We start from the raw sequence: 26003 nt of genomic DNA on the forward strand, positions 1-26003 counted from the left end.
AAACTTTTTAATCGTAAAACTATTGGGGGTCGAGAGGCTTAAAACAATCGATAGGCCGACTTCGAAATATTCTCATCAATAGCTAACAGAACGACTTGGCCCGTTAGGTAGATCACAGGTTCAAAAATGACAACATTGGTTAACCTTGGCATCGTTTTTCACTCATCAATTCAATCGATTTCAACCAAACGATTGGGGTGCGGAAATTCATTCAAGTTTCATAGTCGAATTTCACCGAAATCCTTAAAACAATTTCATCAGAACGCTGAAAAGGACACTGTAGAAATACTAAGTAAGATTTCATTGAAATGCTGCGATTCAATTAGTATTCTGCGACGGATTCCGACTGAATCCAGAATAGAATTTCAAATAGGATTTAGTCGGAATCCGGAGAAAGGTAGCGATCCTGAGACGCATGCCATCGCAATCTTAAAAGGATATCAGCAACCGACTTCAAAATGATTAAAATAACTAACATTTCTCAATTTTTTCCGATGCGTAAGTTGGTGTATTTTCTAAAGCAGTTCAAAAGAAACCACACCCCGCTGCAACATGTTCAAATTGAGAACTATGAGATGGGAATTCTATATCAAAGCGGAATGGCCACATAAAAAGTGTACGGAACCGAATTGCTGTAACTTTTTTCTATTAGGTATTTCCTATTAAAATTTTGGGTGAAATTAATTCAATATGTATTGTTTGGATTGAAGCAGAAGATCCCCAAATTTTCCAAAAAAAATGCAAGATTTCGCAAGCAATTTGTTGGTGCGGAATGTGGACCACCCCGTCCATGACGACAGGAATGGTCAATGGCCAAGTGTACTTGAAAGAAAACCTCCAAAAAGCGTCTACTTCTCACTTCTGTGGTCTCACGATAGCCCCACGCTTTACTGGCCTATTTAGCCTCGTGCCATTGCTCGAAAGATATTCTGAAGCAGTGCAAGGCTAGGGAAGTTAATACCGTGTCCAAGAATCTGAATTCTCCGGACCGCACCAAAATTGTGGTCAATTGAGAAATGATGTGCCACCTTGTAGCAGGCACTCCGGAAGCATTGTAACAAAGTGAAATCGGCAACAGAAGGGAGCAAAAAAATGGATTTCAACAGAAAATAAGTCCATATGAGCTATGTTAAGAGATTATATATGTCGCGCTTGGTGATAAAACCGAAAAATATATATTGATATATTGATATATTTGACGTACATATGCTCAATAATATTTATTCGAATTTTCATGGTGATCTGAGCACTATAACTCAAATTACAGCTCTTAATAATACACTACCTCTGAAATGTATGCGCTTGAACGCGATTGTCTCGGTACTATTTTTTCAAAAAGTGACCTCGCGGTGACCAATATACTTTGAATACCGTTGAAACAAACGACCTAAAATTTTCAGATGTCCCGATAGACAGCGATTGAAATGAGAAATTTCAATTTGACCTATTACACGGAGCTACAGCGATTGTAAACTTTTTAAGTGACTTTGTGCAGATTGTAAATCTCGCCAAATGCAACACAAGACCATGTTTGAAAAATGTTGTACACCCTAAAATCTTGATTTATGACAAAAAAACTATTTTCGGGACTTTCAGCATTGAAAAAAATTCTACGCGATAATTTTTCAACCGATTTGAGTGTTCTGGAAAGAAAAAGAAATGACCTTTCCAACGGTGTGCTATGTTATGTTCTTTTATCAAAGATACTTTGCGACTTTGGGTCAACAATATGAAAACAACCATAATTTTGCGATTTGTCCATGAAAATTATGAGAATTACTCAACATTCTTCTTAAGAAGCGTCTTCGTTTTGGTACAATTTTTGAAAGGGCATTCAACTTCGCATCCAACGACCTATTTATCATCCAAATCGTTTGAAAAATGGCAGAGTCATTATTTTTTTCCAAATTAGAAACTTGCTCGCATGAACTCTTAAGGGATTAGTGAGGTATTGTATCGCACTATAAGAAACTATAATTATATCTTCCGTCTTTTTTTCCAATTACAAGCTCAAAGTTCACACACATACTTTTGAATGAAAAAATTAATAACTCTCTTATTTTTCAACCAATTTCGATCATAAATAGGTCGTTGGATGCGGAATTAATTTTTCTCCCTAAATTTCTTATTAAACAAGGAGGCTTCCTAATAAAAATGCAGAGCAATTTTCACCCTGGCAGACAGCAAGTCCGAGACGAACAGGGCTCGAGAGCAGTCCCTCCGGATGCTTAGAGTATCGAGCTGTATTAACTGACAACGGTTTTCGTAGCTCGGCAGCTGAAATCTGTTTTGCCCAGGAAGATGTCGGAGTGCAAAGCGTATGAACCGGCGTTGGACGGCCTCGATTCTGTCGACACTGTTCTAGTAGTAAGGGTTCCAAACAGCAGAACAATATTCCAGTGTTGAGCGAACCAGCGCACAATAGAGAGATTTTAAACAGTATACGTCCTTAAAGTTTTTCGCTATTCGGAAGATGAACCCAAGCTGTCTTGAAGCCTTATCCACAATGGATGATGTATGTGGTTTGAACGTTAGTGCCGAATCCATGATGAATCCGAGATCCTTGACGCTAGAGTGTCTTGGAATACTCGAGTCGAAGAGATGGTAGTTAAACTGAATCGGATGGCGTTTCCGCGTGAACGTAACGATTGAGCATTTGCTCGGGTTTAAAACCATTCTGTTTAGATCACATCACGTACTAAAGCTGTCCAGTTCCCTCTGAAGTGCTTTCATATTGTTGTCCCAAAGCTGCATACTATTAACAAAGGTACAAGGCATAGCATACCGTTGGAAAGGTCATTTCTTCTTCTTTCTAAAACACTTTTTAACATCTGTTAAATTAACATTTAACATCTGTTAAAAATGACGGAGTAGAAAATTATTTCGTGCTGAAAGTCCTGAAAATGTTTTTTTTGCTATAAAGATTTTGAGGGTATATTAAATTGATCAAACGTGGTTGTGTGTTGTATTTGACGATATCTACAACTTTTAAAAGTACATTTATTTTTTTATTTTGTAGCACCGTGTTCTTACTAAAGTTTTGTCGACCAAATAGAATAGATAGACTTTTTTTCGGAACACCACTCAATGGAATGGTAATTGGCTCCAGAATACCTATTCCCAATACCAACTTATTCGGATGCTTCTGGTTTACTCGCAAGAATTTTTTAGATTGCATTGAAAAATATAAAATTTTGACAATGGAAACAATAAATTCAGTAAAAAATGCTAGCATAATCCCATGTATCCTAAAATCCTCAGATTTATAGCTGAAGATGAAAGGATCAATATTGCAGAAGACTCCTACTTTGTGGTAAAAAAAAGATCCTAATACTGCCTCTCTTTCTCGCACATTCTAAGAATAGGACATTTCCAAAAATTCTTTTGATCTTCGAAGTTAAATAACTTTGCTTAGCTTAGGTTAGTTGACCGCCCGTGAGTTTCCCGTGATTGATCAAAGCCTGTTGAAATTGCATATTGAACCAATTGTATGATACTTGGGAGTAGTTCATCATACTCAACGTGCAACCTAAAGAGACTAAGATTATAGTATGATCAATAACGTAGATGGCCACGCCCATGCAGGTCAATTTTGGGATGGGAAGGAATGTTAGTTCAACACTTGTGACTATTATGACCGAGGAATTCTCTGCATCATCCACAAGTGTCACAGGACAGGATTGGTGTTAGTAGGTAGGGAGATGAATCAGGATATATCTTGGTAGATATTGTGATTTAGCTAAGTAGCTTTGTCTTTTTTTTAGATCAAAGTTTTCAGATGTGCGACCTCCAGTAGAAATATGAAACCCTTCAAATAGGCATTTTAAAAATTATTCTTCCGTGGGGCGTAATGAAAGGATAAAGCCGCGTTGAATATGATAGAGGTCTATTCATCTATAGACAATATGATCTTAGCAATATGTACGAAGTCGCTCGCGTTCAATTTCCGAGAATTCGAAACGAACAATTTGAACTCCGAACAGCCGGCCATCGGGAGTAATGCTTCTTATTAACACTTCAACAATCATTTTCAAAGTTTGCAGTACAAATAAAGCGTACAAATGTATAAAAGATATCCCAAATGAATGTGAAAAAATTCTCTGCGAAATGTTAATGACAAGTTGGTATCTCCACTCTCCCTATCAGACACGTTCCCATAATTTGGTTAAATACCAATTGCAAACGACATGTTTATTATGCGTAACAAATATAATAAACACTACGACAGGGGATCCCTCGGTGATCCAGAAGAAGAATGGATGGGAGAACAGCAATACTAGCAAATACCGACTACCAGCGGTGCAAATTCGAACGAGTGACGTAGAGTACTGCACTGGATGATTTTGAAAAAAAGACCAGGAGTGCAATTTTACGAAGTTTTAGCTTCCGATAGCCCTACATTTTCTGACAAAGTAAAGTTCTGGAATGTTGAGATTTTTATCACTGTTTAGGAACGCAAAAGTATCATAAAGCTAGTGTCAGGCCTTCATGAGACCTCAAGAAGTCACTTTTGGAGGTATTCGTAAATGTAGATTTGTCGGTAGACGGTTCCAGATTCAATAAAAAAAATACTTAATTTAACACATCTACAGATCGCTTGCAACATAAAAAACTTTTTGTGCAATTCGACAACTCCATCTTAGGCCAATTCAATAAATTTCCTACATGAAAGTTTCCTTTTTTAAAAAACGGTTTTTAAACCAAAGCTTTGGAAGTAAAACCTTGGCGTGGAAGTGCCGGTATATTAATATATTCTGTTACTTAGTGTAGAATTAGATTTCGTCCTTTACGGCTAATATACAACCGCCAGAAGAAACTTAAAACGTTGGTACACAATCGAGATTGACGAATCAGAAAAGATGAGTATATGTCAGTGATTCACTAAATACAGAATGGAAAGAGGGTAATATGGAAGACCTTAAGATCTGTTCAGGTTAAGTCTTCGGTACGGAGCAATACCTCGACCTAGAAACGCCTAGTATGTTGCTAGTCGCCTCTTTCGACATGGGAGCAGTTCCCAGAGGTTCTATCCTTGGCTGAAATAGTACAAAAAGATTTCAGCCCGCCGGACACCACACGGCTTAAGAAAGTTTCATTGACACTCAGTGGACTGACGCTTTATCCAATTGAGCTATCGCAGTTTAATTTGATCTTTGAAGTTAAATAACTTTGGCCGGTAAACTCCAATCACCATGCAACTTTCAACAAAGTTGTTCGTTTTTAAAAATGTTACACTACCGGAAGTTTTGATGCATGCAGAGTAACTGTGGAAGTTTTTATTGAATTTTGATTTTTTTATTTCTGATTTTCTATATATTTCATCGTAGAAACTTTTAAACTCTTGTGAGTGAACTAGAACTACAAGAAAAGATCATATTTGGAATATGGTTTCCAGAACTAATTACCATTTGATATACCAGTGTTTAAGAAAAAATTCAAAAAAGTTGCCGGTCTACTGCACTTCTTTACAATAAAAAGCTTGCTTAATAAAATGTTGCTATCTTGGTTAGAGAAAATGATGAAAATTCGCATAGTTTCTCGATCCGCTGCACTAATGACACGTTAAGAGAGAGAGATAGACGTGGATTTGGATATGGCTACGAAATTGAATAAAACGAACAAAAAGTTTAACAATATGCTGTGTCCTAGAGCAAATTCAGCTAAAGCCATCCGATAAAAATATTAATTATTTTAGAAACATATATCAACTAAAATAACAGCAATTCTTTTAAATTTTGATTAGTAAATTCAAGCAGAGGCATCGATAATAACTATACGAAAAAAACAGTTGTAAAAGTTTGGTTAATGTAACAAGCATCAATACAGATTCAAATGTGGCAACACTGCTCCGATGATTATCGTACACGCAGACATCAGATGGTTTCCAATTGTGTATCCCCGATAAGCCTTACGTTATCCATTCCATTTGAATGTTGACCCTGCTTGGCTTGAAGTAGATGGTTCAACTATTCAGGATGTTCATTCTATACAAGGAATTATGGGATTTCCAACCACCTTCCCAAACTGTATGTTAATAACAAAATCTTTGACCGTTCCAGCGCAAATTGCAAATTCGGAAAATTTCCAATCGCGCTATTCGAGCGTATTTGTTAAATTCCAAAGGCACACAATGCATAATAATCATTTCGAATTCAACATGTGAGGGTTGTTCTGTCGATATGACGCAAACACAAATCCATGAACGTAGCATAACAAAATCTGCCAGCTGCAAGCATCAAACAGAAACAATCTAACGTACCAGCAAAAAAATCTCTCGAAAATGTATCATCACGGTACACCCTCACTCAATTGCTCAATCAGCGGTTCATCTGTAGCAACAAGAGCAACATGCAAACCCATTCTCGCATAGTCATTCCATGCATCCCACTTCAATTCCATCGAATGTGTGGCTCGCTAGAGCACCAAAGTGCCTACGAAACTCCAAACTTCCGGCTACATATGCAATATTTTCCACACCCTTACATTTTCCCTCCGAAGGGGGTTGGGGGACGAAAAAAACATTTTTCATTCTTCCAGTCGAACTGATAAATTGATTTCACCTCCCACCATAGCCCTGGTGGTCGGCGCATAGACAAAAGGCACACTAAACCGCAGAAAAGCTTGGCACTAAGCATATTTTCCCTGCACTTGGTATCTAAATCCAGTTTTTTTCTATTCTTTCTCTCTCATCCAATTTTCCCCACCCATTCAATACCACCACCTAGCTTCGGAACGGATATCGATTACATCCCGGCATCGAAAATCATATCCACTTGGCTGTACTACGCAAACCGCACCGGATACGAACCGAACCGACCGTTGCACGTGCCCCTCGAGTCGGCTCACGTGGAAATCATCTTCCAGCACGAGAACTCGCCGACCAGCGAGTGGATACCGTTGTGCGGGTAAGTTCAATTGAGTGTTTTTTTGTGTGTGTGTTTGTGTCGATCCTTCCACTCGCGGTCTCGATAGTTCAACTGGTGGAAAAGTTAACCCACGGATATTTGGGCGGTCGAGTCGTCGATGGTAAAATTGTGGCTTTTGAAGTTTATTATCGGATCTAACCCCATCGGGTTACGAGGGTACCTCGTGTTAGCTGCAGGTTTTAACTGATTGGAGAGAGCAAAAAGAGCACACGTTGAAGCTGAGTGGTGGTTGTTTTGAATGGATCGCTCACCATTTAGTTTTGACTATTCGCGGGTAAAGCATTACTGCGAACCTGGAGCGGCAATAGGTATAAATGGCTTACTATTTTTTTACATACATCCTTTTTTATTCTATTCGATTATTTGATAAGCCCTGTTTGGGTTAGTTTGACGATGCCAATTTCTTGTAAAAAAGATATAATAAATTGGTTGCAAAAATTTTAAATTTCTTAAGATTATCCCCCTAGTCTAGGGGATTACAATTTGAGATCATTTTTATACTTTAACTAAGGGTAACAATTTTACAGCTATCTTGAAACTAGGAATATAGTCCGATTAACAAGAGGCAATATATAGTAGGGGAGGTTGGTCAACTACAGTTGTATTCAAGGAGTAGTAATATTTTCAACAAGAAATATTAATAAATCAAATTAATTATTTAAACTAGAAAACACGTTAAAACATGCTTTTGTAAGAAGAGTTATTGCCAAAAGGTTCCGGATTTGGAGCAAAACTGTAATTCCGACAAATATTATATCGCCAAAAAATTTTCTTTAAATAAAGTTAAAATTTAAATATCTGGTGTATGTCTAAACTGAATAACTCTGTCGAAAAAATCCGTACATCATGCACACAGTCCGTGGTGAACGATCGCGCTTCGTTGCAGAATGGTGCACGGATTTTTTCGTCAGAGTTGGTCAGCTTATGTATGATGATAGCTAGTCTCTCTCAAAGTTTTAAGTTGCAGCAATTTAGAATTTCTACCCAAATTCTTTTTCGTGAATTTGGTTTTGTAATATGATATTTCAATTGTATGTTTGAACGCATACAATTTAAAGTATATAAATTAAGTTAAGGCCAATTTGGGCCTTAAAAATATCTATTAGAAAAAGACGAAAACTGTACAAATTCTAAAAATTCATAAGGATAATCATATTACCGAGGATCATAGGATGCAGAATTTTGTTTATCAACTAATGCAATATATTGGCGCCAACATTGAACTCTAACTTATTTGCAAATTATTTTTGTGTTTTTGACTTCAAAGTTAAACCGTTTACTAAGGCTGCTAACCAACCAAAAATGGCCATGTGGTATATCCCACGAATACGATTATCCGTTCTACTGGCTGGGGTTCGATCCATTCTGGTGCTAAAGCTCTGTGCTGTAGTAGTGCTCCCTATACAGAACCATTACCGCGCTTGAGTAGTGCTGGTATTGAAAACTCAGGATGGATCAATTCAAATACCTGCTCCTCAGTGGAAACGTTTTTATTTTATTGGCAATTTCGATTATGCGGCCTTCGATCTATTTCTATTAGTTTAAATTATTGGGTACAAGTATTATTATTTCTCTACCGCTACATATACACACTGTATTACACAGCCAGATCATTCGTCTAACTTACTTGTGAAAACTATATCGAGGAGGCAGTGCGTGCGATTTGCTCTGCTTGTGCCTATGAGTTTTATAAAAACTAGAACTTTTTCCTTTTTTTAAATATCTGTCTTCTGAAATACAAGGGGTAACTCAAAAGTATCTATTAAAATGTTATAAAAAAATCTCGATCCTGCCTGACAAAATTGATATTAAGAACAAAAAATAATCACAAAAACTATTAAACGCCCCGAAAACCGAAAAAAAATCCAAACCTAGTTAACACAAATAATCCTGATTTACATCTTCGATAGTCAAAAATTCATCAGAAAGTTATAGCGAAATTACAATAATTGCCCGTTTCGAAATGATCGCACCTTCAGGAGCATGACATTATGAACCTTAATAATTTTTGCTTCCTGAACGTAAAAATTTCTTGTTCAAAAGTTGCACCATTCTTGTAATACCTTCCAACACAAAGTTTCTGTTTTTTGAAACCAACCTGTCGCACCACAAACCTTTTTAAATTTTGTCTATGTTTCAATATTTTTACTTTCTAGTTTTCAAATTAATCCAATTATTCCTATTTTTTGTTTGTTTGCTACATTTATTCACATAATTTTTTATATCTTCTAGTTTACTTTTCTTACCTATTTTTTAATCATTACCACATTTTTGCATTTCTTATTCTGCTTACTATTTCTGTTTTGGCCATTTCATTATTAGCTGATTTTTCTTTCACAATTTTCATTTGGTTGTTCCAATGCATTATTCCATCATTTAGTATTTTTCGCAGTGGTTAATTTTACATCCTTTGTTTTTTCTTGATTCTATTTATTCTACTGTTTTATATTTTAATATTCCACTTTTTCCATTTGCCTTTTTAATTCATTTATTCCAATTGTACCTTTGAATATTATTCATTTCATATCATATTTTTCATTTTTGTATTCATATAAGCTTTTTATTTCTATTCATTCATCCCATTTTTTGTCCCATTATTTCACTTTGTCTCAATTTTTCGTTTCGTTAATTAATAGCTGATTTTTTTTTCTTTTTCGTTTTCTTATGGTTTTGTTTATTTATTTTGATTTCGTTTTTTATATCTATTGCTTCAGATTTCCATTGACCGAGCTTTTGCATAAATTTTTCTGTTCGCCATTCCCAATATTTTTCGTTTTTCTTATTTTTCATTACTTTGTACTTGTCATATTCGTTAAAAATATTCAGTTATATTATTTTTTTCCATTTCAATGACCAATCTTTTTTCTTTCGATTTGTATTTTTTTTCTCTATGAACTTATTTTACTTTACATTGCACCAGTTTTCCATTTTTTTATTATTTAGTTTTCTTGCACTTTTTGAAATTATCTCCCATTTTTGTTACTATTTTCTTATATTTCCTTTTTTAATTTTTTCCGAACGATATTAATTTGAATTTTCATTACTTTGAGTAAAACCATGTCAAGTGATCCTCGAATTTTTCGCAAAATCACCGATTTTCATGTGATATTTTATTGCATAGGGATTATGGTAAATACCTTTAGGTATAAATATTTCGTTAAAACTCCTTTTTTCCTTTGAGATATTAACCCTTAAACTTTATTGCATGATAAAATTGTAAATTTCATATCTCAAAAACTACTGAAGATAGTTGAATGAATTTTTGTACACCTGTGGAATGATATTTATACTATCTCATAAAAATATTTCTTTTGTATAATTATGTGAATAACAGTACTTTGCATTTATTTAAAAATTTCAATTGTATTTTTTCTTGTGTTCTTCACGATAAAAAATTTCAAAAAGTATGTCAAATTACGCGTCAGTGTTTCACCTTCAATAATATGTATTGATAATTTTTCATTTTTGTTTCTATCGAGAGTTATGGATGATTTTGTAACGATGCGTTCCTTCAACGCACGGCCCATTTTGATGCAGCCCGCGAGAACTTACATATTGGCAACGACGCATGTCGCAACGTCCTACTGTGCATCGCTTTGGAAGAGCGTATCTTATGTCCTAAATTGCCATCTCTGATATTAGAGCAAAAAGATTAGCTTTTCTGTACGGATTATTAAAGGTGAACGTATTCCGAGTAAGTTGCATGGTTTTAGCGTTATATTTTTCAGGAGTTATTTAATTTTCTGTCATTCAATCTCTCAAACCGGCGCGCTCGGATGATGGCAGTTGCTGTGCAAACTTGAGCAGTGGGCATGTTTGAATCTGCATGGATATGTTTTTTTTGCAAATTAACATATTTTACCACTATTTATCGTGCGTTGTTTCCGTTGGTGTTAGCACGGTATATTTGCTAGAAAAAAACATTCGTTTGTTTTTATGTTATAAATTTGGTTCGACCAAACAAATACTGTATTGCGTTAAAACAGTAACGATGACTTTGCATTATAAATCGTTGATGATTCACTGAAATTTTATGAAGTAAATAATATCTTACGAGAACTTGGAGAACCACTAATTAACAGAAGCAATAGTGATAAATAAAACACGTTAATGCGATTGAAACACAGATTCAAAGTAAACTTTGGAAGACACTTCGTTGTTTATAAGTAAGATCACTCAGTGGACATGAATATGCGAAGTAAAATGATGTTCTCAAAAAATGTTCCATTTTCCTGTATAATGTTGTAGAATAATAATGAATGTTTCATAACATTGACTAATAACGTTTTCGTTTGTACCTGGTACTACACCAGTGTAGTGCAAAAAATGAGACAGATTGATTGCATCCAAGTTTGAATGAGTATAGCCCCGACTACACTGGTGTTGAACACTGTCAAAAACGAAAATCCCACAATGTCTTTGAAGATGGAAATAACATAAACGTATTATATAAGTTATGTTTCGGTTCTTTGCGATACAGTTTAATTTCTAGTAACGTATAATTATAATAAAAAAGTATTCATTAAACAACTATTGTTTTGTTGTGCACTATGGTCAAAAAAATCAAAAAGTATCTTAAAATATCCGGAAAACAATAACCTTTGATAATCCGTATAGAACAGTTTGTTCTTTTGCACCAATCTAGAGATGTGGTTTCATTTAGTCATGCGATGCACACTTCCAACGCGATGCGCATTCTGACATTGAGGAGTGCGGCGTTGCCAATATGTACGTTCTCGCGGGCTGCATCAAAATGGGCCGTGCGTTGAAGGAACGCACCGTTACAAAATCATCCATAACTCTCGATAGAAACAAAAAAGAAAAATTATCAATACATATTATTGAAGGTGAAAGAATGATGCGTAACTTGACATACTTTTTAAAAAATTTTGGCGTGAAGAACACAATAAAAAATACAATTGAAATTTTTAAATAGATGCAAAGTACCGTTATTCACACAATTATACAAAAGAAATATTTTTATGAGATAGTATAAATATCATTCCACAAGTGTACAAAAATTCATTCAACTATCTTCAGTAGTTTTTGAGATACGAAATTTACAATTTTATCATGCAATAAAGTTTAAGGGTTAATATCTCAAAGGAAAAAAGGAGTTTTAACGAAATATTTATACCAAAAGCAATTTACTATAATCCCTATGCAATAAAATATATCTCATGAAAATCGGTGATTTTGTGAAAAATTCGAGGATCACTTGACATGGCTTTACTCTTTATCATGTTTTACATTTCTTATAAAAGAAATGTATAGAATTCGCTCAAACTTTCAAGATTTTTTCCGAGGCCCGGAGGGCCGAGTCTTATATACCAATCGACTCAGCTCGACGATTTGGGACAATGTCTGTGTGTGTGTGTGTGTGTCTGTGTGTGTGTGTGTATGTAACGGACAAATTCTCATTCGTGTTTCTCAGCAATGGCTGAACTGATCTTATCCAAACCAATTTTAAATGAAAGAACTAAAAAACAGTATGAACGCTATTAATTTGTTTTTGATTCTGATGTTTAGTTTCCAAGATATGAATGTTTGAATGTGTAAAAATGGCGTTTTTTGCAGTTTTTTTGAATTATCTGCCGAAATTGACAATATAGATTAACAATTTATATATTTTTAGACAGCTTTAACGAATACCTTTCGAACAAGCTATAGATTGTTGAAATCGGACTATTATCAATAGAGATATTTAACATTAAATGCGGACGAAAGATTTTTATCATTTCCCATTGCCAGAAATATGACCAAAAACATGTAATCTATTATTAACGCCAAAACGGCTTATTCTAGGTCAATAGTATCTTCGGAGAATTTAATGGAGGCAATATGCCCTTTCTTTTGGTATTGTGCTTTTGCTGATTAATCCCCCTATGAGTGAGATATTTTTACAAATTTTCTTGGGAGTGAGTATATCGAAATGATGCCTTCAGCAAATGTGTAGCTCTTACTTTTACGAATAACTTTACTGAATACTTCAAATATCTATTTTGAATACTTTAAAAGTTATGGCTTGTTGTTTGTGGATTACTCTTTGTCGCCTATTTATTGTTCAATATTCTAATAATCCATTGAAATAAGCCAAACATTATTTCAATAAAACGAATTTTGTATTTCATTTTTCTATCTACAACCGCTAGAAATAATCACCGAACACTTCCAAGTTGTCTGGAAGGAACTTGATAACTTATCAGTGCAAAAATGTTCATTTGTACGAACCTTCTGACTGCAATTTTTGCTAAAAATGTTTTTGCCTTTCTCATTCACTCTAAAGTTCGTCGAGATCGGAAAATGTCTGTGTGTGTGTATGTATGTGTGTCTATGTGTGTATGTGCAAAAAAAATGTGACCTCTGTTTCTCAGAGATGGCTGGACCGATTTGCACAAAGTTAGTCTCAAATGAAAGGTACAACCTTCCCATCGGCTGCAATTGAATTTTTTTATTGATTGGACTTCCGGTTCCGGGGTTACGAGTTGAAGAGTGCAATCACGCAGCAAATTCCCATATAAACTGAAATGAAAAAATTTCAAAATCAAATTTGTATTTTTGATGCCAAATGAATTTAAAATGCATGAAACATTGAGATGTTTGACAAAAATTGACTTTTTTAGACTTTGGTACATTTTTGCCTTTCTCATATAGAAAGGTTATGCAATCACTCTAAAAATCTTCAATTATACCGGCCCGAGGGGGGGTATGCAGTGAGGGGTTGCTACTTTAAAATTAAAACTAGTTTCAAATTTCTTAACAAGTTGAAAATTTTCGGCAAGACCTGGACCTCCCGGATCTTTCTCCATGATCCGCCGCTGGTTTCAAGCGATGTTTCAATATCACATAGTATCTCAAGATCGTGGCTGTCGATCCATTGTATGTATGTGCAAATCGTACTGAACATGTAATATTCATTTCCACCATTGTAATGAAGATAACCAGCCATGGAATCGTAGTCTGGACAAATGAGAAAAGCACAATTGCACCACTAGGTGGATTAAAACAGGTTTATATTTTGGGAATGCGTCGAGTTGAGACGAAAACGTAATATGATTAATAACGAGGATAACACTTTCCGAATGTAGAGAGAAATTTATGAAAAATGACGATTTCCATTCGACTCTAGCAGGTTCTGATCAATTTTGATGAGCATTTGATTTTTGTTGTATGACCAATTATATGTATAGGTCAAATGTTTAAAAACAGTAATTTAAGGTCAAGATAGCATCATTTTGAAACCGCCAATTTCGGAGGTTTAGTATCTTCAATGAGTTTTATAAACTTTAAACAGCGCATCATTTGATAAAATAATTTTGACGGTATATCGTCCAAGAAGTATTTATGGTGAATTTTCTCAGGTTAATATTCATGACTACAATAAAGTCTCAACAAATTCGCTAAAGACACGAACCTTGTTACTATTTTCTGGAAAATAATTCTGCATAATTTTAAAACTTTAAAATTTATGGTTTCGGAATTATGCCGTTTGGACAGTAAGATCGATTTTCACCAAACCCCCACCAAACCGAATTTCTGGCTACGCCGCTGACTTCAAGTAAGTAGAAACAAAGTCGTTCTACACTCGAAAGAAACTTCTTCGAATGCTGAATATCTATTATAATACATTGACACCCCAATTTTATCAGCCAAATATGAATTGCCAAATATGATTTTTTTATTGCATCGAACTACAACAATTTTTAGGTAGCTGTCAAGGGGTTATTTTATAGACTTCTTCCAAAATTTGGCGAACCTATTCCAATTCGTATACCAATTAATTGGTATACTTAAGGGTTTATATGTTGCAGATAGAAAAATACTGAAGTTTTCAGCTTTTTTCCTACACAATATTACGAAAGCTTATTAAACAATTTTTCCTAATATGTTTGTGAAAATTATAAACTATTTGAAATATTTTAATAGTTTAATTTTTTATTTAACCGTGATTTTTTAATAAATAGTGACCATCGCTTAACAACATAGTCTATTTTTCATGGCTTGCGGTGAGCACGATCTCTCGAATTGCTGAACTGAAAATTATGGAATAGAAATTAATTTTTAGTGTTCTTTATAGATTTAACTCGCCGCGCAGATAGCTCTGAATTAGACCCGCTGGTGCCCTAAGACGATTTTGCTAGATTTTCAGAGCACTGTGCACCCAATGCATTAACGCAAGTGACGGAAGGTTATCGAAAAGTTTCGTGAAAATGAAAATTTCAGTAATGATGATGATTTTCCCAAACGGTTCGTTTTCGAGAGGTTTTTATTTGTTCTTTGGCATTAGGATTAGCGATAATAATTCAAATCAAGGATACTACTGGCAAGTCACCTTTAGAAAAAGTCGATGTCGAAGTAAAATTTGGAACTATGCACGCATGCACTTCAGAGATAGCGTGATATCAGGAGCTGCGATTTCATTTCAACGCTTTTTTGTGAAAAGGGCGATACTCCCAAATGTAAACATAAGGCTTTTTTCATACATGCGAATGATTAATAAATAACCTTTTTAGGAAAATTCTGTTTTCCCACCACAATTTAGATATTTTATTAACAGAGCATTAACAATAATTCGATGGTATGTCTATTTTATGGGCCATTTTTTCGCTTTCCTATTGATTTGGTTTGAGATTTCTAGCACTGATGTTGTCCTATGCTGATTTGAGCGATTCTCTGAGTCCTGCCACTATCCCATGTAGTATGTGTTATCAAAAACATCGCGAAGCATCAAGTTCTAAACGTTCTCAAACGATATAATATCCGAAGAGAGTGATAAGAGTTATAAGAAATGTCCCATCACACTGTTAGGTGGATTAAAAGCGTTTTTCACTGTCAATTTGATCCATTTATTATATTTTTGTACAATCCATAATGCCCAAATTTCTCCATATTTCGTTTCTTTCATTTCAATTTTTAGCCCCTTCATGCCCATGTTGTTTGTAGACAACAACGTTTCTAAACAGCTATAACTTTTGCTCACAAAAACATGTTAGGCTAAAAAATGTGACTATTACTTTTTATTTGAGTATTAACAGTAACAATGATCAGCTTTAGAACTGAAGTTTTTGCAATTAGTCTGATTGGATTCCGATGGAGCAGTGCTGCCAGGGAGAGTTTACGTTGACAATGAAAAATAATTTTTCAGATCTCTTCGTTATTTTGCAATATTATTGAAAACTGATAAAACTTTAAACTGTCTTTGGCTGATAAACAATTTAAACTGTCTTTGGCTACGTTTTCCATCCAATTGGATCATTCTAAATATCCTAGGAGAATTGTATTGAGCATTGGAAGGTGAAAATTGAGCAGCTCCTAGAACTGTGAGAGAACCACCTATCTTTATGAAAAATGGCTTTTCGTGTTTCTTGATCCCACCGATTAAAAGGAAAAATAGTTTTGAAACCCTACATGCACTAGAAAAAAGTTGGGTAGGAAAGGGTTAAAGGTTTTCTATTTTCATTCGTCCTATTTCTGCATTTTCTTCCACTCATGCCATCATAGTTTTTTTTTAAATTGGCCATTTTGTTTATATTTTTTATGTTTCATATTATACTTTATTTTTACTACTTTACATTCATTTCTCTAATTTTATACATTTCTTCTATCTCACTTTGTCTTTCTATTGTATAATAAATTTCACAATTTAAATTAAGCTTTTTTTGTTTCGATTTAAGAAGTTTTAACCTTAGGGTGATTTCCCTATTTTTTGGATTAAAATGATCTCTTTAGAAAAATTTCTGACCCTAGCTGCAGAGCTGCATTCTAACCCAGACGAACAGCGTACAAGGCAATTGATTTACAATCTAAGTTATGCCCGCCCGTGAACATTTTTATTATTCTCGATTTTTCAAAGTTTCCTATTAATCTTTATTTACATATATGTGTTCTTTTCTTTCATTTTTTAGTGCTTTATAAATTTTTTCAACGCTTGTCTTTTCTTCTTTTTTAATTGGTCTATTGCTATTATGTTTATTAAATGTTTGTAATTATTTTTCCTAGTTTTATGTTTTTTTTTCGTTCGTGTTATGGTTTTTCTCGATTATTGATTTTCTGTTAATCATGACTTCATCTTTTGTTGGTTTTGTTAGTTTTTCTTCCGATCAATTTTAAAATTTTCAATTACTTCATTGTTTTAATGTTTCCGTTTTTGCATTGTACTAAACTTAGAATAGGATTGCTATTTTTGATATTGCTACACAATTATTTTTCTGCCGAATCACAGCTTTTTCGCATCTTTTTTCTTAAATCTCAACGCTGAGATCTCAGTAAACAATTTTGTGACTAAAATCTCAGTAAAAGTTACTTTTCATAGCTGATATTCGGAAAATAGTTCACCGAAAATCAGCAAACAAATCCCACTTCACTGTGACTACACGGCTGTTGGGAATGGAATGGAAAATGGTTGATCGACTGGGCTGTTTGAATGAATGATGCAACAAGGCACTGCCATTTGAACATAGAAGGGCATGATTTGAGATATGTTCGTCCTCCAAGGCCAAACAAACCTGTAAAAAAATGGAAGCTCTGTAATACAAACAAAAGCAGCAAAAAACTGGTGCATAATTATAAAGATCGTATGCACTATACATAACAGATTTTTTCAAGGAAATTTGGAGCTTCAGGAGTTGGAGCTCGAAAAATCGAGATTTTTTTCATTGCCTATTCCAAAAGTTCATACTTTTGAATGTATCTGTGCGAAACTTCATCCAGATCGTACACTAGCTTTCAATCTACGGCTGTTCGTAGGGCGGTGGTTCCATCTACGAATGAAGTCAACACAGACCTTTGAACGCGATTTTCTCGGAATGGAGGTTTTGAAATGTACCTCTGCGGTGAACGTGGTATCTCAAAAAGTAATCAACCGGTTTTGTTTTAATTTCATTAAGATATTCTCGTGGATTTGAAGGATTCCTTTTTCGTATAAAAATTTCCGATTCTTCGCAGTGAATTAATTTTTGTTTAGAATTTTGAACACCTCAAAAACCGATTTTTTTGGTCATCATTGCTTTTATATAAAAAAAAATTTCGGAAAACCAAACTGGTCCAGAACACAAAAATATATTTTCCTTCAATATTTTTTTTACTTCTTTTATTTCAGTTTATTTCAGTTCGAGCGGTTCGCATTGGGATGTGTTTTCCGCAATACTTTGTGAAACAAACGCACTTCGTAGTAGGGGTTATTCCTTCGACAAGTTTTAATATTTATTTTTAATTCACCTGGTTTCTTTTTCAAACTGTATTTCGGGTTTTCAATAAAAATTTGCATGAACCCCTTAAAAATATTACGAACTTGGCTTACTTTTCCCATCCACCTTGTATATAACCCCTTACACATTTTAATGGTCGAATAATTTCCGTTGATGGAGATTTTTTGATGGCGATAAGACTCACATGTTTCCAATCATGTGTGACATTGTTACACTCAAGAAACTTGTTAACCCTCCGGTACTCGCGCGAATGGCTTCCAGAATGAGCAGCCGCTGTTGCTGGAAGAAGATTTCGCTAGAGTTTCGGAAGGTGTTGCACAAAATACAACGGCGCGTGTGCTGGAGGCTTAATTAAATTCAACAAGCGTCTTTTGACATTCTGGCAGATTCTTCAACAAGATGAATTTGATGCTGTCTGGCCCTGGGGCTTTATTGTTACATGACAAGAGAGCAAGCGATAACTTCACCATCGAAAAAGGTGATTTCTTGGATTAATATAGATCTATTATCATCATAAGAACAACCCCTTTTTAACCGATGGAGCTATAGTAGTTTAAGAATATATTGTATATACATATTTTGGAAAAGATAAGTAGGTTTTTCATGACTTTTTGAGAAGAGATTTAAATGAAATTTCACTCAAAGAGGCATTTCCATACTTCTAAAAAAAATTAAAAAGTAATAATAAAAACAACCTTTTACCCTACCATGGGAATTAAAGTTTCCTATAATTAGCCGCGGTGCTGGAAGAAATTCCGTGATATTACAAAGCGTTCGGTACCCTACCGAGGTTCTAGGAGCAACGTAGATAAAAGGCATGCAAAGGTCTTTGTCTTTGATTAAAATTTGGCAAGCGACAACTTCAATGTCTGGTGTCGAGAAGAGGTAAATTGGATTGAAATGATAGCATATTTTGATCCCTAAAAGTACTCCTCCGTGGGAATGTACTTCAACCAAGCAAATGAAACAAAAATCGGTTTAGGTTTATTTTTGAATTAACCCAGTTTCCCATAATGCAAAAGTATTACACTTTCGCTTCATGGGGAACTAAGCTTTCAAATAATTCATTAGAATTTAGAAAGAATCGATTTTTGGGAGAATACTACTGTAGAACAGTGTTCCGATCCGTTACCTCATTCGATGAATTACAAACCGTAGGGCACGACGACTGCTTCAAAAGTACTCTCACTATAGGGATAATTGTTATCAGATAGTTTTTAAAAGGATCAGTAACATTGAAAGCTGGGAAAATCTAGTCTAAAAATCTAGAAAATTTCGTTGGTCCAGTCCTCACAAGTCAAACCCCTGAAAATACTACTCCATTTACTTTAACTTCACGAGCTGGGATATAGACCCATGGAATTTCATCCATGGCTCTGATGAATTTTCAGGATATAGTGGAAGAGAAACTATTGTCGCTATCCATGGTGGAATCAAGAGGATCATTATTATGAGCATGTATTGAGGCTTGAGAGCTATTAAAGGTAGATCTACAATATTAATTAGGTTAGTTTAATTAAATGTTTTAATATTAATTTAGAGCACGAAAACCGCGTTTTAAAGCACTGTGCGCTGGTCTAGTAAAACATAATAACAATTAAGGTTATATGGTAGTTTTATAGCCTCTCATAAAACTTGCATTGCACCTGTAGCGTGCTATGTTCAAATCCTAACTAGAATAGACATTTAGTGACGATTAGTTAGCTTTTAACCCTAGAACGTTGCATTTGCGTTTTCCACCCTAGAACGTTGCACTGGGGTACAAATGTACCCTACGCGTTTGATCGCAATTTTCGCAGGTAAAAATGCAAACAAAAGAAATGTATAATACATCATTTTTTTCGTTTTTTAATTGCGAAAACAGCTGTGTAAGTGAAAGTACGGAATTTATTGAATTAATGGTACATAAATTGGCTTAAACAAAAAATCGTGATTTTGACTTTTTCACAAAAATACTATAACTTTGCAAATTTTCAACCGATTTGAAAAAAATAAAATGATTCTAAAAGTTGAAAGAATGATCTACGAACTGTATAAAACGCAATTTCGATTTTTATGAACGGGTCCGCTGGAAAATAGACAGAGAAAGGAAGACCGGAACGGTGAGAATGAAGAGTGGTTAACGCACCCAACTAGAGACTGGAAATCGCAGGTTCGATTCCTGCTTGAGGACATATCTTTTCTCAGTGTTTCCAATAAAGGTGAATTTTCACCATTTCTTCATTCTCACCGTTCCGGTCATTCTTTCTCTGTCTGTTTTCCAGTGGACGCGTTCATAAAAATGCTTGAAAGGAAAACAACAAAAACACACATCAAAACAAAGAAATGTGCAATTTCCATATGTTTAAAAAAGTACAATTATTTGGAAGAGTGAAAATTGGGTTATGGAAAATACCACGAAATGGGGTGGAAATTGAAATGAAAAAAAATATTTCTGACCAGTAGTACATTGGTAACACGTAAAGTTACTGTTACTGCAGTTATTGTGCGCAAATTATACTTGCGAGCCATTGTTTTGAAAAACTATCAAAAATAAACAATAAAACAATAAAAATCAGCAAAAATGAGAACGATTTTTTTCTACTTCAAAATTAAAATAAATTAATTGAATAAATGATTAAAACTACGATTACCTACGCAGTATTTAAACTGGTATTGCCACGAGTCACATTTACACTAACAGCGCGAAACCTGACGAAACGCTAACGGTAACCGTACACTGGGGGTACCAATGTACCCCACGCCAACTTTGACACCTTCTTCCACGAAGGCTATAAGCAAAGTGGCTATACCACATTTTCCTACTCTTACAAGGAACTCTAAATTGAATTATGGTTAGGGTCGCAGGTCGGAAAAATGCCGTCTTCACACGGCTCCAAAGAACGCGTGGGGTACATTTGTACCCCAGTGCAACGTTCTAGGGTTAATATATTAGCAGTTACATATTGCCTATCTTTTGTTTTCGATTATAGAAGTTTGAACCTTATGGTCATTCGTCTCTTTTCGGGTTACAAAAATCTCTTTATAAAAACTTCTAACCTTATGTGCGGGGTTGGGAATCGAACCCAGGTGAGCTGCGTACAAGGCAATTAATCTACCAGCTACGCTATGCCCGCTCCCGTACTGTCTATCTGTGTAAAGAAACCAGATAATTTTCCTAGTAAAACTCCTTCCAAGCTAAACCGAATCTCTACCTTTAACTTGTTACATTTGAATTAATCTTTATATGTTCTTCGCAAGCCAACCTTTGCAATCAATCATCATCCAAAGGGGTGTCGATACAAGTTCCAGTCTTTATAATCAAGTCCTTACATCGGATTTCTTACGGCAATTCCGATTGTTTTGCACAAAAACACTTCATTGCAAACTAGAAGCACCAAGGCTTACGTTGCTTTCGTAGATTGAATACAACCGATTCTCTTTTATACGTACCAGATGGATAGGAAAAGCTAATAATATTCCTTTATCGGACAACCAATAAATGTGTTACTTTAAGGAACTGTGAAAAATAGAACGATTCGAAACAATGAATTCTAAACCATTTTTTGTACTAGTTTATTTTTATATCGTACTCTTATATTGAGACGGTAAGTCAGCTAGGACGCTGGTTGTTAATTTGCCCAGATGTTTCGTCAAACGACGAGTTATTTCTACATATAGATACTAAAAACGCGACAATTGTTTTTATACGGGTTCCTAATGACAGACTATTTTCTGTATTTTTGTGCACTTTCGAATATCGAACCAAATGTCAGAATGTCCAGCCAAAAAAGAGAAATGGGTGTAACTCTTTCTTTCGTAATCCTACACGTGTTTATAACCGAGCAGAAATAAATAGAAGAAACGTGCCTCTGCATGGTCATCGTTGGACAATCTACCGATTCCAGAGAAGTCTACGTTTATTTCATTGAAGAATGAAAGCCCCCATGCTGTTAATCCTCTTATCGTAGGACATTCGAAGAAATTGAAACAAATCGCTCTTACTACACATTTGCTTGGCAGGCCTATGAAGGGCTTTGAGGAACGACACTCTTCTATTGACCTAATTTCGGTCATATCCTGTGCAAAAATAACGGTCGTGTGCGGAATTACAGCTCATTGAAAATGAAAGCTATCTGCGATGAATTTAAAATGTGGTTAAGCCGATGCGTAACTATCTCTTGTGGATAAAAAAAAATCATAAAAGCTCTCTGCAAAAGCTCAGAATACTCGTGGTGTTAGGCAGCATTGATTTAAAATTTCCACGAACACAAATAATTTCGCAGCATTTACATTCGAAGCAGTTAGGGAAAACCCTTTCAACTTTCAATAAACCCGCATCACAATGGGCTGAACATAGTGGCAAACAATCCGTTCAAAATTGCTCCCGTTGTTAGTTTGATTGTTTTGTGACCCTAATTACGGTATATTAACACAAACCTAATCTCATTTTACTACACACAAACTCAGCGGGTGTAATGCTGCCTATATCGTTCATATTAGTATTTTAGGGAAAACAGAACGGATGGAAACAGTCCACATCAGCTACAATCGCACACCTTGGTTGGTGTTTTCCGATCGAAAAACAGGTGCCCTGGTGTAAACAACTCTGTAGTCCGTTTCCTGGCAAAGTAGACATGCTGGTGTAATGATGAAATGAATTTCCTGTCCTTGTTGAACGGCGACCGGTTTTATTGCGTTCAAAATACCTACATACATCAGTACCCGTGGAACGAACCGTTCTTGATCATCCCAAAGCGAACATAACCAATACGATTACCTCGCAGGACAGTGTGTTACGAGAGGGTTTAACAAGTTAATTTTAATTTAACGGGCACGCAGCAGATGCATTAAATGTGACTGCTCATAGGTGTTCGTGTGAAACATGCGGGGAACCGATGAATCCGGCTGACGTTTTGTTTAAATAGCTAGGGACTATATACCGTGGAGATATGGAGGAACAAACAAGAAAAAAATTTGCTTTGATTGAAGCTCATATATGCGGCTTCTGTTTTCTTTCGATCTGAAATAAAGGGTGTTACGATCAAAAATTGGTCAACTTCAACATAACACATTTTTTGTGCGTTTAAAAAAACCTGTGTGTACTGTTTGATTTTGACATTTAATTTTCTGGATGTGAAAATGGCATCGAAGCAAAATTTTTCTCGGGCATCGCGAAAATCCAAACTACTCGAACACCAAGTTGTTGAATGTGGTCAAATAGACTGTCAAAAACGTAGGTAATAAAAGTGTTCAGAAACTGTTTGTCGACAGTCAGGAAGACTAAACAGCACGCTAAGTGTCGTCTACAATTGTGGATCGAGCCAATAAACGAGCCAGACTGCTCACTCACAAGAAGGTGGTGACACTAAATCGTGAGGACAAGCAAAAAAGTCGGCTAGAGAACGATCGCGGAAGTTGTACCTGAAGATGCCGACGATGTTTATTTGCGTGGTAAAGGATGACCTACGTCAAGGCAGACTTTAGACAACTTCCTGGACAGGAATATTATACGTCGACTGGATTTTCAAACAGATTAAGCTGTCGAAGTTCACAAAGAAACATCTCGTTTGGCAGGCCATCTGATCCTAGGGCTTGAAGAGTTACACTTACATCAAAACCGGAACCTTAAAGCCCTCAATAAGCAATTACAAAACCGGACTTATCAGCTAAGATATTTACGTGCAGAACTACCTGGAAAAACGTCTGTTGCCTTTCCTCCAGCAACACAATTGTTTCCAATCAGTTTTGGCCGGATTTTGGCGTCTTGCTTTTACGGAAATGGTCAATTGGTATATCACGAATAACGTCAAGAATATGAACTCTCACAACACGCCTGCCCAAGTAACAATTGAGGTTTTATAGCACGCCACAAGTGCAATCTAAGTTTAATCGATGGCTATAAAACTATCATAAAACCACAATTGTTACTAGGGTGAGCTTCGTCCAATAGAAAAATATTGGGAGATCGTCAAGCAAATGCTCAAGAAGACGCGAAAGACTGTTGTCAACATGATGCAGTTCAGGGCAAACTGTTATTCTGCGGTGAGGAAAGTGAGCAAGGAGGCTGTCCAAAACTTGATGGAAGGAGTCAAACGAAAGGCCCGGCAATTTGCGTTTGCTAAAATGGAAGCTTGAGTGAACACTTTTTCTTATTCTGTAATTGAACGTGCAAAAGTAGCATGATTTGATGAATTAATGAAAAGTTTGACCGCTTTACATACATTTTTGTTTGATTAATTTGATGATGTTCAATTAAATATACATAAGAGTAAAGTACAGAAGATTTTAATAACAGTTTAAGAGTTATTCTGTTAGTAGAAAATTCACCACACGAAAAGTGTATGCTATTTTCTGACAATAATTTGAACAAATAATGATTCAATATTGGAGAAAATCCACATTTAGACTGTTGTTAAATCATGTAAATATCAAATAAAATACCTGCATGAATTATTGTGAGCATTTTGGAAATGTACTGAAATATAAAGAAAGGGCAAGAATGGGGAGAAAAGTTTAAATAAAGGGTGTTTTTACCATTATTTGTTTTCAATCGTAGTTTTTTTTGATGAATGAATTGACATCATAACTTTTTTTTTTTAATTTTTTCATGTTTCTCTACAATTTCATCATGTCAAAAATATACGCTCGAACGTCTTCAAATTTTGGAATTGGATTGACCTGAATTTCAGCCAAGCAAACTTTCCGCCATAAGCTGCCCAAAAAATTCATCTTTTTAGGCGAAACTCAGTTTTGGTGCATGGGGTATTAAAGAAACTAAACTGTCTATTCAGTGTGATTAGTAACCAGAGCAGAGCCTAGAGACCCAGTTTTATCCCAATACAGTGACTGTGTGATGCAGTTTGTAGATGAATGGTATGCGGGTCGGGTCCCATCTTTTCAAAATTCAGTTGATTTTTGTTGTGTTAACAATTAAGGCCTCTAAGCAGGATAGGAAAAAAATTAAATTTCAAAATATTTCAAGTTACTTGGTATTAATGGTGTATATTTGTATGCTAAAATGAATGGCGTATACAAGGACACGTCCTTAAGTTGTGAACATTATTAGTGAAATTATTATTCTTTGTAGAATTTTACAACATAAAACAGCACATCTTCTGATGAAATAATTTTGACGGTTAATCGTCAATTATAGAGAATTTAATCTTCAAGCAATTTAGTTCGAGTCTTAATGCCATCAGAAAAGTTTCCGAAGATACTATTTCAAACAACTTTGCTGAAGACTTGACTACTCCGTGTATTCAGCGTATCGGAATATACTGAAACTTCAATTTACTTATCCGCAGGGGTTCGTAAAAAAGTATAGTTGGTAGTTTGATGGACTCTAGTAGATGAACCAAGTTGAATTGGAGTAAATCCTTTTATGACCATATTTTTCTCATCTTATCTTAGAGATTCGAAATATTCAAAAAAAAAATTATTTTATTTTGCGCTGTCAGACCCCATTAAGAGAAATTTAAGCTAAATAATCAGGAAAGGTTATACGGCTTTATCAAAGGACTAATGAAGAAAATTTTAAGAGTTTCGGTTTCATAAAAAGAAAGAAAAATGTATGTCAGGTTTTTATCAATATCCCCGTTTTATCAGCCTAAAATTCACCAAGGGGCTGATAAAACGGGTCTTTACTGTATTCTCAATAACCATAACAATATGGGTATTCTCTAAACGGGCAGACAAGTAAATATTGAAAATGGATTTTTGGAACCTTCTTCCAATCCAAGAGGGTGACTTCCGGTTTAGCAATATTCTCGATAACTTTGACAATATGGGTATTTTTGAATCGGGCTTGACAAGTAGAAGATGAAGCTGGATGTTTGGGACCTTTCTAAAATCCAAGATGGCGACTTCCGGTAGAGTAATATTCTCGGTA

General features: G+C 35.2%; 1 protein-coding gene across 1 annotated transcript in view; it reads left to right on the forward strand.

Annotated features, from left to right (window-relative positions):
• LOC131679305 (uncharacterized) overlaps window positions 1–26003 on the forward strand; it is a 615352-nt gene that overhangs the window by 438900 nt on the left and 150449 nt on the right. The window contains exon 16 of the mRNA XM_058960013.1: window positions 6726–6905. Within this exon, the coding sequence (XP_058815996.1) occupies window positions 6726–6905 (180 nt within the window). The remainder of the gene's footprint in view (window positions 1–6725; window positions 6906–26003) is intronic.

The sequence above is a fragment of the Topomyia yanbarensis genome, chromosome 2, assembly GCF_030247195.1.
Source record: "Topomyia yanbarensis strain Yona2022 chromosome 2, ASM3024719v1, whole genome shotgun sequence".
Classification (NCBI taxonomy): Eukaryota; Metazoa; Arthropoda; class Insecta; order Diptera; family Culicidae; genus Topomyia; species Topomyia yanbarensis.